The sequence below is a fragment of the Pleurodeles waltl genome, chromosome 12 (assembly GCF_031143425.1).
Source record: "Pleurodeles waltl isolate 20211129_DDA chromosome 12, aPleWal1.hap1.20221129, whole genome shotgun sequence".
NCBI lineage: Eukaryota > Metazoa > Chordata > Amphibia > Caudata > Salamandridae > Pleurodeles > Pleurodeles waltl.
In genome coordinates this window covers 529044734-529057925 of record NC_090451.1, presented here as the reverse complement: position 1 = coordinate 529057925, position 13192 = coordinate 529044734, and the positions used below count along the sequence as shown (strand labels likewise).

Genomic DNA, 13192 nt, shown 5'->3' with positions numbered 1-13192 from the left:
GGACTGCTGTGCTGCTGAAAGACTGCCACAACAGGACCTTGCACTGCAGCCTCGCCACATCTTGGAACCAACTCATCGCCTCGACTGCATGATCTATGCAACACTCTGCAACCAGGATTTAAGGTACTTTGGTTCAGCCAGCCTCACTGTGTCCCTGTAGTCAGCCCGCACTCCATTTGTTTTTTTTTTTTTTAAATATATTTTATTAACCTTTTGTTGCTTTACATTTATACGTTTGCTCGAGTTAACAACTTGCATTTGTTGTATGTGAGCATTAAACAGTCTGCATTCGTGACACACATTATACAAGTTTAGTTACTTATTACTTTGGTATTGTTAACATTTTCTATGCATTCGTTGGTACTTGGTGTTGATATACCCAACCCTATGACGAGCCGTGCTATACACTTCGCAATCTTATACTATCAATTTAACTCATATATGTGATCAGTCAACTTAAACCCGTTCTACTCTGTACTTTAAATAGGAGAATGAGAGCGAAGCAAACTGAGAAAAAGAAAAAAGAGAGAAAAAGAAAAATACAAAAATGGATAGAGAAAAAAAAAGAAAAGGGGGGGGGAATAAGCAAGATAGGAGAACAACTTTACGGCGTTATGTGGGTGGGATTTGTAGCTAACGGTGTTTGAGGAGTTAAAGCATGTCAGCATGTAGGGGGAGGCCAGGCGCACCATCGCGAGAGGGGGGACAACAGGCCGTTCGCTTCATCCCCGTATCCAATGGTGATATAGTATTTGGTGGCTCGTTGGTTTCTGTTTCGCGTTCCTCAGTGTGGGCTCTACGAGTGTTCAGTTACCCCATGGAATTCCCTGGGGGTCCCATCCCATAGGTCAATCCACCAAGATGTGCTAAGTATCTCCCACCATTCCCATTGGGGCTGCTGCTCTCTTGCATAGTCCATCCCAGTTCGCCACTAAGTCTTCCCAGGCCGGGGCAATAGGAACCTGACGGATGCCCTTGGCCTCCTCCGCCTTCAGGACCTGTAGTTCAGTCCTGGACCATTTCGTAACATCCTTTTTCCAATCAGCCAGTGAGGGGTGGTCTGAGGATTTCCAGCCCTTTGAGATCAATCTTTTGTAAAGGGCCAGGGTTAGGTCCAGGAAACGCCCTCTTACTTTCCCGTTTAATGCTGCCGGCCTGAGATCCAGTAAGCACAGTTCCGGGGTAGGGAGAAACTCTGTACCGAATAGCTGGGACAGAATAGACAATATCTCCTTCCAACCAACCTGAAGCACTGGGCACCCCCACACCATATGGTCAAAGTCTGCCTCACCCCCCGACATCTTGGACACGCCCTGGGGGGCCCCCGTATATACGGAATAGTCGATGCGGTGTTAGGTACGTTCTGTGCAGGTAATTATATTGGATGTATTTTAACCGCGCATTCCGTGTGATCGTCTGGGGGTATGCCAACGTTTTGTTCCACTCAGGGTCAGACAAGTCCCGCCCAATCGTGCCTTCCCATCGCTCCCTCAATGACTGCAAGGGATCTAATATGGATTGTAACTGGGTTCGGTATATTTTGGTTATCAAGTGGGGCTCCTCCCCCGACGTCAGTAGGAGGTGCAATACTCCGTGAGGAGTGGGTTCAGCGTTTATCGTGCACCAGTGGTCCTTCAGTGCGTGCACTAACTTCCCGAAGAGCAGGAACTGACCCCGGGGAACACCCACACCCATTAGTTCAGCGAAGCCCCTCAGTACCCCCCCCTCGAATAGTCCACCCACTGTCTCAATCCCTGCACCCGTCCAGGGACCGAGTCCCAGGCTTTTCGGTCCTTTCCCCCCAGACTCCATAATCAGTGCCAAGAGCGGTAAGGCCGGGGAGTATGGTGGGCCCACTCCTACTCTCTTCGCGCATCTCTTCCAGCATGCCATTGCGACTTTTAACATCATGTTGTTTCCAGGCAGGACTATTTTCTTGCCTGTCATGTGTGTCGCAATCCGTGACGTGTCCATTACCCCCTGGGTTGTCCACAGGTCCAGGTGTCCCTTGCCCGCCAGCCAGCCGGCTACCCACTGTAGTTGGGATGCCAAGTAATAAGCCTCAAAGTCGGGGGCACCCAGTCCTCCCATGCGGGTCGGCCTACAAGTGGTCGTGAGTGCAGTGCGTCTACGTCCATTGTCCCAAATTAGCTCTCTGAGCAGTACGTTCAAGTCACGGAACCATACCGGAGGGATCAACAATGGTAAATTGACAAAGTAGTAGAGGAGTCTTGGAAGCATGATCATTTTAGATAGTGCCACTCTGGCCATTATTGATAACTTCAGGGAGCGCCAAAACCCTACCGAGGACCTCAAGGATCGAGTCGCTTTGCCAAGGTTACCCTCCCTGAGATCTTCCAATTCGTGGAATATTTGAATACCCAAGTACCTGAAGGACCGAGGGGCCCAGTTCACGTCTGTCGGGCATGTTGGTGGGCGCTCGCAACCTGCAGTCAAAGGGAACACGTATGTTTTGCCACGGTTTAGGCGCAGTCCCGAAACCACCCCGAAGTCCTCCAGTGCCCCAAGTGCCCAAGGGATACCACTGGGACCGTCCCTAAGATAAATTAATATATCGTCAGCGTAAAGGGAGACAATGTGTTCAGTTGGCCCCCACTCGACCCCCCTACCCACACCCCCCTCCCTCAGCCGAGTCGCCAGGGGCTCGATAGCCAGGGAAAACAGTAGTGGGGAAAGGGGGCACCCCTGTCTAGTGCCACGGAACACCGGGTACGCCCTGGAGATTGTTCTACCCGTCCTCACCCTTGCTAGCGGGGACGAGTACAACAGGTCCACCCATCTAACCCAGTTTTCTCCCAGACCCATTTTTAACATCACCGACCTCAGGTAGTCCCACCGAATTGAGTCAAATGCCTTCTCGAAATCCACCGCCAACAGGGTCCCCGCCAGCGGCCTCAGTTCTTCGGGCATGTGTAATACAGAGAAGAGTCGCCTAAGGTTTAAAGAGGTGCTGCGACCGGGAATGAAGCCATTTTGGTCAGCATGTATCAGTGTGGACATGTGGGGAAGCAGTCGGCCGGCTAAGATCCTGCTGAGGATCTTGAAGTCACTATTTAGCATGGATAGCGGGCGGAAGTCGGACACCGAAGCCTCCCTGTTGGCTGTCTTGGGGAGTGGGACTACCAGCGCCTCACGTAGTGTACATGGTAGCTCCCCCTTTTGTATTGCCTCCGCATACATCTCCGCCAAGCAGGGAGTCAGTAAGGATTTATATTTCTTGTAAAAATCCATAGGAAGGCCGTCTGTACCAGGGGTCTTCCCAGGGGCCAGCTGCGTTATGGCATCATTTATCTCTTCCATGGTCACTGGCCCTCCTAGCCTATCCCTATCCTCGAAATCCAGCACCGGTAGGGGGATCCGTAACAGGTAGTTGTCAAATGTCGCCGTCTCCAAGTCGTTAGGTCTTCTATACAGGTGTGCGTAATAATCCCTGAATGCGTCATTGATGGGGCCTGGGCATAGCCTACGGTTTCCCCTTCTATCCAGCACGCTTGTGATGGGTTCACTATCTCCGTTTGGGCGCACCAACCATGCCAACAGTTTACCCGACCTCCCCTCCTCAGATTGTATGGATGCTAGATATTTTTGCATGTCATGGCATCTTAGTCTTTCTTCAGCCTGTGAGTGTTCTCTGCGTGCTTGATTATATTTTTCATCCTCTTGCGCTGCAGGGCCCTGTCTTAGCTCCCCCTCGTGTATGAACTCCTCCAGGGAGGTTAGCTCCCTCTCTAGTGTGCGCCTCACTCCCGCCGACTGCCCGAGACAGAAACCCCTCGTCACCACTTTGAGTGTCTCCCACTCCACCACCCTGGAGGGGGTGGATCCCTTGTTTGTTTCAATGTGTTCTGTTAGGTGGTTGCGCAGTGCCTCTCTACAGGGAGTGCAGAATTATTATGCAAATGAGTATTTTGACCACATCATCCTCTTTATGCATGTTGTCTTACTCCAAGCTGTATAGGCTCGAAAGCCTACTACCAATTAAGCATATTAGGTGATGTGCATCTCTGTAATGAGAAGGGGTGTGGTCTAATGACATCAACACCCTATATCAGGTGTGCATAATTATTAGGCAACTTCCTTTCCTTTGGCAAAATGGGTCAAAAGAAGGACTTGACAGGCTCAGAAAAGTCAAAAATAGTGAGATATCTTGCAGAGGGATGCAGCACTCTTAAAATTGCAAAGCTTCTGAAGCGTGATCATCGAACCATCAAGCGTTTCATTCAAAATAGTCAACAGGGTCGCAAGAAGCGTGTGGAAAAACCAAGGCGCAAAATAACTGCCCATGAACTGAGAAAAGTCAAGCGTGCAGCTGCCACGATGCCACTTGCCACCAGTTTGGCCATATTTCAGAGCTGCAACATCACTGGAGTGCCCAAAAGCACAAGGTGTGCAATACTCAGAGACATGGCCAAGGTAAGAAAGGCTGAAAGACGACCACCACTGAACAAGACACACAAGCTGAAACGTCAAGACTGGGCCAAGAAATATCTCAAGACTGATTTTTCTAAGGTTTTATGGACTGATGAAATGAGAGTGAGTCTTGATGGGCCAGATGGATGGGCCCGTGGCTGGATTGGTAAAGGGCAGAGAGCTCCAGTCCGACTCAGACGCCAGCAAGGTGGAGGTGGAGTACTGGTTTGGGCTGGTATCATCAAAGATGAGCCTGTGGGGCCTTTTCGGGTTGAGGATGGAGTCAAGCTCAACTCCCAGTCCTACTGCCAGTTCCTGGAAGACACCTTCTTCAAGCAGTGGTACAGGAAGAAGTCTGCATCCTTCAAGAAAAACATGATTTTCATGCAGGACAATGCTCCATCACACGCGTCCAAGTACTCCACAGCGTGGCTGGCAAGAAAGGGTATAAAAGAAGGAAATCTAATGACATGGCCTCCTTGTTCACCTGATCTGAACCCCACTGAGAACCTGTGGTCCATCATCAAATGTGAGATTTACAAGGAGGGAAAACAGTACACCTCTCTGAACAGTGTCTGGGAGGCTGTGGTTGCTGCTGCACGCAATGTTGATGGTGAACAGATCAAAACACTGACAGAATCCATGGATGGCAGGCTTTTGAGTGTCCTTGCAAAGAAAGGTGGCTATATTGGTCACTGATTTGTTTTTGTTTTGTTTTTGAATGTCAGAAATGTATATTTGTGAATGTTGAGATGTTATATTGGTTTCACTGGTAATAATAAATAATTGAAATGGGTATATATTTGTTTTTTGTTAAGTTGCCTAATAATTATGCACAGTAATAGTCACCTGCACACACAGATATCCCCCTAACATAGCTAAAACTAAAAACAAACTAAAAACTACTTCCAAAAATATTCAGCTTTGATATTAATGAGTTTTTTGGGTTCATTGAGAACATGGTTGTTGTTCAATAATAAAATTAATCCTCAAAAATACAACTTGCCTAATAATTCTGCACTCCCTGTATATGCCTGATCTTCGAGTGTCGCAGGGGCCAGTCTCCATGACGGGATGGGCGGCCTGTCCCGTGATACCCTCATCGTTAGTAGTAGAGGGTTATGATCCGATATTGTGCGAGCAAGGTATTCAGACTGGGTCATATCGCGAGCCAGTCCCGAGGTGCAGACCACCCTATCAATTCTAGTGTGCACTCGGTGGAGGCCCGAGTAAAATGAATAGTCCCTGGCGGTTGGGTGCTGCACCCGCCAGACGTCCACTAACCCCCAAGTACTCAACCATTCAGTTAGATTTTGTGCTGTTTTAATTGATGTTGCCCCTTGGAGCGGTGGGGTAGACCTATCCATGTTTATATCTAGTACTGCGTTGAAGTCCCCTCCTATTAGTACTTCCCCTGTGCTCTGGCGGGTGAGGTGACTTGATAAGCCGATCATGAATGGGATCTGATCTTGGTTGGGGGCATAAATGCAACTCAGAACTAACGGGATCCCCTGTAGTTTCCCCTCCAGTATCACAAACCTTCCTTCTTTGTCAATGCTGGAAGACTCAACCGTCAGTGGGACCCCCACTCTAATCCAAATCAGTGCGCCTCTTGCATAAGCTGAATACTCCGTGGCAAACACCCGCCCCCTCCACCTCCGTCTTAGTTTCTCTCCCTCGCCCATTGCCAAGTGGGTCTCCTGCAACATTGCTATCTGCACCCCCCTTCTCTTGAGGAATGATATAACTCTATGTCTTTTAGCCGGAGTGCCCATCCCCCTGACATTCCAGGTTATAAGGTTGTAGTCTGCCATCCAGTGCTTGGGACCTGCTCGTGGCAGGTCTGGCGCGCCCTTGATCTCAATAGCCTCCCCCACATGCCCACCCCTCTACTGTAGTCAGATTTCTCCACCCATTTAGCCGATTTAACTTGTAAATGTAAACCCCAACTCCCAAACCCCAGGGCGCCTCCGGAACTGTAGGTTGCCCAATAAACTGTGCTATAATGCAACTTTTCCAAACACATAACTGCAGTACTCGCCAGCCAAGTCGGACAGGCAAGAGTCGAGTCAGGGGGGGGAGCCAGGTCCGGAGGGGCCACTCGCTCAAGCAGTGTGCTATGTCTCTGGGCGCCGCTTCACGTCCGGGCTATACGAGCTCGTCGGCTGTCTGTGGGGTCACACTCGGTGCTGGCGATAGGCCCTCCGAGTCCTCGGCAGAGGACACCATTGTATCATCGGAGTCTTCTTCGGTCCCTCCTCGGGGGGGGGGGGCACCTCACCACCCACCCGAGCCGCCGCCTCTAGGGCCGCCCTCCTGTCCGTTTCTCTCTGCGTTTGCGTTGGTGCCAACCGAGGGCGGTCACTTGATCTCTTCCCCTTCGGGGCTCGGCGGGCTCTTCTCGCTCCAGGGCTTTCACTTGCAGGTCGCACTTTTTGGGATCCACGCCTCTCAAGCCATTCCCATGCTTCCTCCGGCGATTGGAAGAATGTGGTCTTGCCCTCCACCATCACTCTTAGCCTGGCCGGGTATAATAGCGAATACTGGATCCCTTCGTCTCGCAGGGCTCTTTTGACCATTAGGAATGAGTTTCGCCTGTTCTGGACCTCCAGCGTGAAATCCGGGAACAGTGTAACTTCCCCGTTCCCTACTTTGAACGGGCCCGTCTCTCTGGCTTTCTGTAGGAGGATGTCCCTGTCTCTGTAGTGCAGAAGTTTAGCGATTATAGCACGGGGCTCTGCCAGGGGCTAGAGGTCTCGATGGTACACGATAGGCACGTTCCAGGGTGTAGAAGGGGGTCAGGCATCCCGGCGCAACCACCTCGCTCAACCATTTCTCCAGAAAGCCCACCAAGTTTGACCCTTCGGTCCCCTCAGGGAGGCCTACCACTCGCACATTGCTCCTCCTGTTTCTTCCCTCCGCGTCTTCGGCACGTTGTTCAAGTCTTGCCACTCTGTCGGTCAATGAAGTTACCTCCGCCGCTATGTCTTTCTGCCTTGGTACGATGTCCGCTAATATGGTTTCCGCTTCTTTGACCCTGTCAACCAACTTGTGATGGTCAGCTCTCAGGAGCCCCACCTCAATCGCAACCTGGTTGATGTCACGTTGCAATGTTGATTTGGTATCCTCTATGGCCCCCAGTATCTTGTCTAGGGTGTCCTGAACTTTAATTTGTGATTGGTTTAGTGAGTCCGCTTCGCTCACCCCAGGTGGCAACTCGTGGTCCATGGTTCTATTCTTGTGACGGCCCTTGGGGGGCATCGGTCCGGCAAGCAGGCGCGCCTCGGGGGCCCCGGCAGACGGCCCGCGCGCGTTCGTGTGAACCACAACTAGGATTGTCCCTTCTTTTCGGACTTTGGAGCTCTAACTTCTACTCTCTGTCCTTTTTGGCCGAACTCCAAGAGCTCCGCTGGTTGTGTCTAAATTGCGGCTCCCAGGATGGGGGGCACTCATGCAGTAGGTCGCTGCTAATTACTCCCTATTTCAGCCCCGGTGCCTTTGTTCGGATTTCCAGTCAGGCCCTGCCCCGGCAGCCAGATCCAGGCGCCCGCCACAGCCAAGGCCCAGTCATCCATCCAATGGGGCACTCACCCACTTTCCAGTCCTCTTTCCGTGCTCAAGGGTGTCCACCTGATCGTGTTCGTAATCTTCTCTCCGGAGTCAGTTGTGCCCCAAGACGTCCGGTGGCTCCGCGGTCCCCTCACGCCAGACAGTTGACCCGGGGCCGTCCGTTATGCGAACCTCTCTCAAGGCGCAACACATGGGTATCCGTGTTCAACTACTGAACCTCCACAGATGACACACTCCGTTAGGCAGCCCATCCCGTTGCCTTTTCCGTGCCCAGGTACTCCAATTGGGCCAAGTACAATGCCCTCAGGTCGGCTCTGGCAAAGGTGGGGCCGTTACGCCCGCTCCGTCGCTTCCGCTGAGGGCTTACACCAGGGAGGGCCCCCAGTTCTCTCCAACTGCATCAGGGGCCCCAGGGTCCGCGATCTGGACTCGCGCCGCAGTTGCGAGCGCAGCCGCACCTGGTCCGCCCGCCTTGTTCCTGCTGCTGTCGGCCGCTCACCACCGGGCCGCGGCTTTCAGCGAGGGGAGGGGCCGCTAGCCTCCCCTCGCAACGGTAAATTCAGCCTCCGACGCGAGCGCCGATGGACTCTGGCCGCCCGCCTCGCTCCCGCCGCGGCCGACCGCACAACGTCAGGCCGCGGCTTCCAGCAGGGGAGGGGCCGCACGCCTCTCCCCGTAACGGAGCAAACTGCACCGCCCGCCTCTCGCCCCAGGACTGCGTTGGGGGCCCAATCGCGCCTCCCGGCGGTCCGCCGCAGGGAGCCCACACTCCGTGAGCAGGCGGCCCGGACCAGCGCGCTGAGAAGGATTAATCCGGCAGGCCCCTCCGAAGCTAGATAATCAGGCGTCCGCCATGTTCCGGACCCTGGCCACGCCCCCCAGCCCGCACTCCATTACAGTCAGCCCGACCTTTGGACTTTGACCCGGCCCGGCTCAACCAGATATCCCAATATCGCTTCTTGGCGCCGTTTTTACTTAAAACTTTGAAATTCAATATCTCCAGTTCTACTTATTGGATTTTGCAGTTTCGGTCTTGTTTTCTTTATTGAAGTCAGATCTATTTTTCTAACCTGGTGTGGAACCTTTTTGTGTGGTGTTTTACTGTCTAAGTGTTGCATAAATACTTTACACATTTCCTCTAAGTTAAGCCTGACTGCTGAGTCAAGCTACGGGGGATGAGCACAGGTTAATTTAGGGTTTGCCTGACACTTACCCTGGCTAGAATTGTGGTTGCTGCTTGGCCAGGGCGCATGCTACACTTACCCTGACTAGGACTGTGGTTGCTGCTTGGCCAGGGCGCACGCTCCAGTCAACCAACAACCCAATTTCTAACACTAGTGTAAATTAAATCCACGTTTTGTGAATACAAAATGTTACCCTACACTTGCAAAAAATAAATATGCTGACTTCATATTATTTGTGAGAAAATACATTTATGAATGAGATGTCATGAGTCGTGAACAGAAAACGTGAGGTTATTCTCATAAATGGAAGCATTTAAACCACCAAGTTCCAGATAGGTGGGCAAATACTTTTGTGAAAATGGGGACCCTTAAGACAGAGAAACTGTGTTTTTCAAACATCCTTAAGTACACTTTGCTCATGTTCATAAGGGATACAACAAGAGAGCAGATTGTCACAGAGTTAGAGGTGCTGATCTTCAGATAATGGAACCCACCTTTAGAAGTCTATCCAGAAGTTCTGAACCACTCTTCACATTAGGGTCTGGATCAGCAGCAAGCTGAAATTAGAAAAATGTAACTTAACTACATGTTAGAGTGAATCACAAAAAATATGCATGCACGTACTCATACAGTATGTACTCTAGACCTGCTGTATTCCCACCTCTGCACAACCACATCTTGAAATATACTGGTATACATCACCGCTGACCAGTTGTACCATCCAAGAACAAGTCACTTGTTGCAAAAACAACATTTGTAAGGTGACAGAAACCTATACATTAGCCCACACAAATAACACTGACAATGGCAAAAGGTCTGAATTGCAACTTGAAGGTTAAAAGCCAGAAAATAGCTCTTCAGTCACTAGTCATCATACATGCACTGTGTCAACTGATCCTTGCACTAAAGCACAGATTCAGCCAACCACAGACTCATATTCGCATTCACCTACTTGCCCATCCAGAATATCACGCGCATACAAACTGGATAAACAAGCATGCAGAATAACGCTTTTATGACAGTCATGTTTGTACCTGTCATGCCGGCAAAACAAAAACTGGTGGCAACCTGGTGGTGCAGCAGTGCACAGGTACAGCCTGCAGAGTGAGAATAGCAAGCTGAGAAGTTAACCCGTGGAGATGCACCGAGGTTGGCTGAAGACAGCCACAGACTATAAAATCCCACAGAATGGGCCAAAGAATTTAAATCCACAGGAATGTCACCTTTGCATGACAAAGAGAGCATATGAAAAAGTGCTAAAAATTGGAGAGAAGGGTGTGCCACAGCCATACACAGATGTATTATTGAGAAGTACTACTGCCAGATAGTTATGCAAGAATAACATGGAACTTGAAAATCTGAGAAAGTAAAAACTATTGAGGCACTGTTACGAAACAGACCACACTCCATTATTCAGCCCAGGTGATGCCAGGCTGAGACATTGTAGGGGCCACTGTGGCCTCTGAGGAGACCAATATATTTGAAACTGGGTGTTTCAAGCATCTCTGTCGCCCCAGATTAGCAACCTGCACTACTCCAAGTACATTCTCACTGGGCAAAAAGTCATATATTTCTGTTAAGAAAATCTAGAAAGCAGGCATGGCCACGACACCAAGATAACATAATGACAAGAAGCAGATTCCTGCAGATGAAAACTGAAACCAGAAATGATCCAAAGTCTTCCCAGGTGCCAAAGCCAGGAAGTGATGCCTGTGAGCTCGGGGCACTCGTTGAGGGCACAGTAACCAAGGGCTGGCTGTTAATCAATGCTGTAAATGCTGACAATGGAGGCCCAGCTCACAAAAGCTGCATGCAAGAGAACACCCAGCAGGTGAAACCTGGCTCATGCGCCCCCAGCAGGTGAGACCTGGCTCATGCGCCCCCTGCACTTGAGCCAGCTGCTGGGAGGCTCTCCTAGTGGTGTTCCTTTGGCTGCAGTGGCTCCAGAACTGGTGGTTTCCGCCCACCCATCCTGCCTGTAATAGTCAATTGATGCCAGAGTTCACTGCAAGGTTGACAGCACAACTGGGAATGTTTCGAGAGAAGCAACTGAGAAATACATAGCAGATAATGTTGGGTCTGGGGTGACAATCTGGGAGGCATAAAAGGTGGTTAATTAGGTTCACCTTATCTACAGAATCACAGGACAGCGTAGAGAATGTCTCAGGATGGTTAGAGAGCTGGAAAACACACTCTCTCAATTGGGACTTTATTAAAAAAAACTTGATGCTGACTTGGCCCACTGAATAATGATCACTAGAGAAAAGTACCAGCAATTGCTGGAAGATGAAGCAAGGAAGCTGACTGGAGTGGGGCCAGAGGCTGAAACTGCACCTGAAATATCACAAACCTATGCGATACACCTAGAGCGTTTGTACAGACCTGGGGGGCGTGCAGAGACGGACGATACATGAACAAGGACTGCAGAGATTGGTGCTGAACAGGGTTTTTTCCAGAGACCAGATCACCACAGGACAATTGAAACCATTTCTTGGAATAATGAGCACAACAACCTTTGTGTTCTAAGCCCTGACAAAGCCCCTGGCCTACAAGCCACTTGCTAGCGCGCCTGGTACTTAGTAAGTAAACTTACAAGGGGCCGTCTATAGAGCAATTAACCTTTTGGATTGCATGGAGTATCCTAGTTATGTAATAATCGATGACCATCAATAATCAATGTACGAATTATTAAGCAAACATTAATCATCAGTGAATAGCGTCAACATCTCCTTAATAACCACAACTCAATTATACATTTTATCAATTTTATTTCCCTATTTGTTACAATTCTAAGTCATAAGGTTAATTCAAACTGTATTCAATTCACTCAAGATTAATTCATTAGTGACCACCAATAACATAACCTAATTAGTACTTGAGAAAACATACGTTCTAATGCCTCAACTTAAGTCAAATAATAAGAATGTGTTAACATGAATAGCAAAGTTCAGCAAATCAGTTCATCAATCATTTGTCAACATCAGCGTCACCTAAAAGAACCTTACCTAACCCAGATTAGCATTAGCATGTTGGACTTCATGCAAAAACAATTTAGAACATGAAGTTGGAAAACATCTAGCTAGAAGAAAAACTATAAAACAGCGCAGTTGGTACCTAGGAAGAAAAGGCACAAAAAGTCAGTCAGTCACATTGTCATAGCTACCTATCCACGGTATGGATCAGCCACAAAGTCAGTCTTCGTCTTCAGTTTATCAATCGATCAGCAACGCATCAGGCTTTCGAGGGCATGAGCCCAATGACAGAATCTCAAATCTCTTTGAACGTCCACGCCTAACCTCAAACATCTATTCTATCCATCGGTTCTCCCTCTAGATCTGAATTTTTCTCATTTTGTCACAACATTATATTAAAGTTACCCAGCCTATCCCCGAAAACCTAATTGGACAATTAGTCGCCATATGTGACGGCTAGCCAATGTCTTTTATTTTACAAATCTATGAGTTCTAATATTTTGCCGTTCTCAGGTTGTCGATTGGTTCACTGTACGATGTCCTCATCATACGGCTCATCAGGTATTGAAAATGTTGCATTTTCTTCTCCAGTCAATGTCTCTATTGTTCGAGTCTTGGGAAAGTACATCTTGTCTGCTTTTCACCGGTTTTGATACAAATTTGATTCCCCCATTTCCTGTCCGTCGGTTCATTGCAGAATATTCTAGCTAAGCAGATTTTATTAACATAAGTGGTCAGGGTCAGTTCAACGCATCAGCCATTCTACATTGCACGATTATTCAACTTCTGCACGAGGCCTGGCAAAACTAGGCCACAACTTCGGCTAAGCTAGCTCTACAATATTATGCAAAACATACGTTATACAGCTCAATATGGCAAATTAGTACATTATTATTACACATTTTCAAAATTTCATGCATTTTAAATAATTTTCGTATAATTCATGTGAGTTGGCTGCCACTCTTGTGGGCACATTTTCAAACGTGCACATTAATTTCTCTATGGTTAATTATTTCTATCATTTTCTAGTTTATC

The 13192-nt window shown here is 49.1% G+C and overlaps 1 protein-coding gene across 1 annotated transcript in view; it reads right to left on the bottom strand.

Annotated features, from left to right (window-relative positions):
• Positions 1 to 13192, bottom strand: part of VAC14 (VAC14 component of PIKFYVE complex) — a 1245171-nt gene that overhangs the window by 1033686 nt on the left and 198293 nt on the right. Inside the window, exon 5 of the mRNA XM_069217475.1 lies at positions 9680 to 9742. Coding sequence (XP_069073576.1) covers positions 9680 to 9742 — 63 coding nt within the window. The remainder of the gene's footprint in view (positions 1 to 9679; positions 9743 to 13192) is intronic.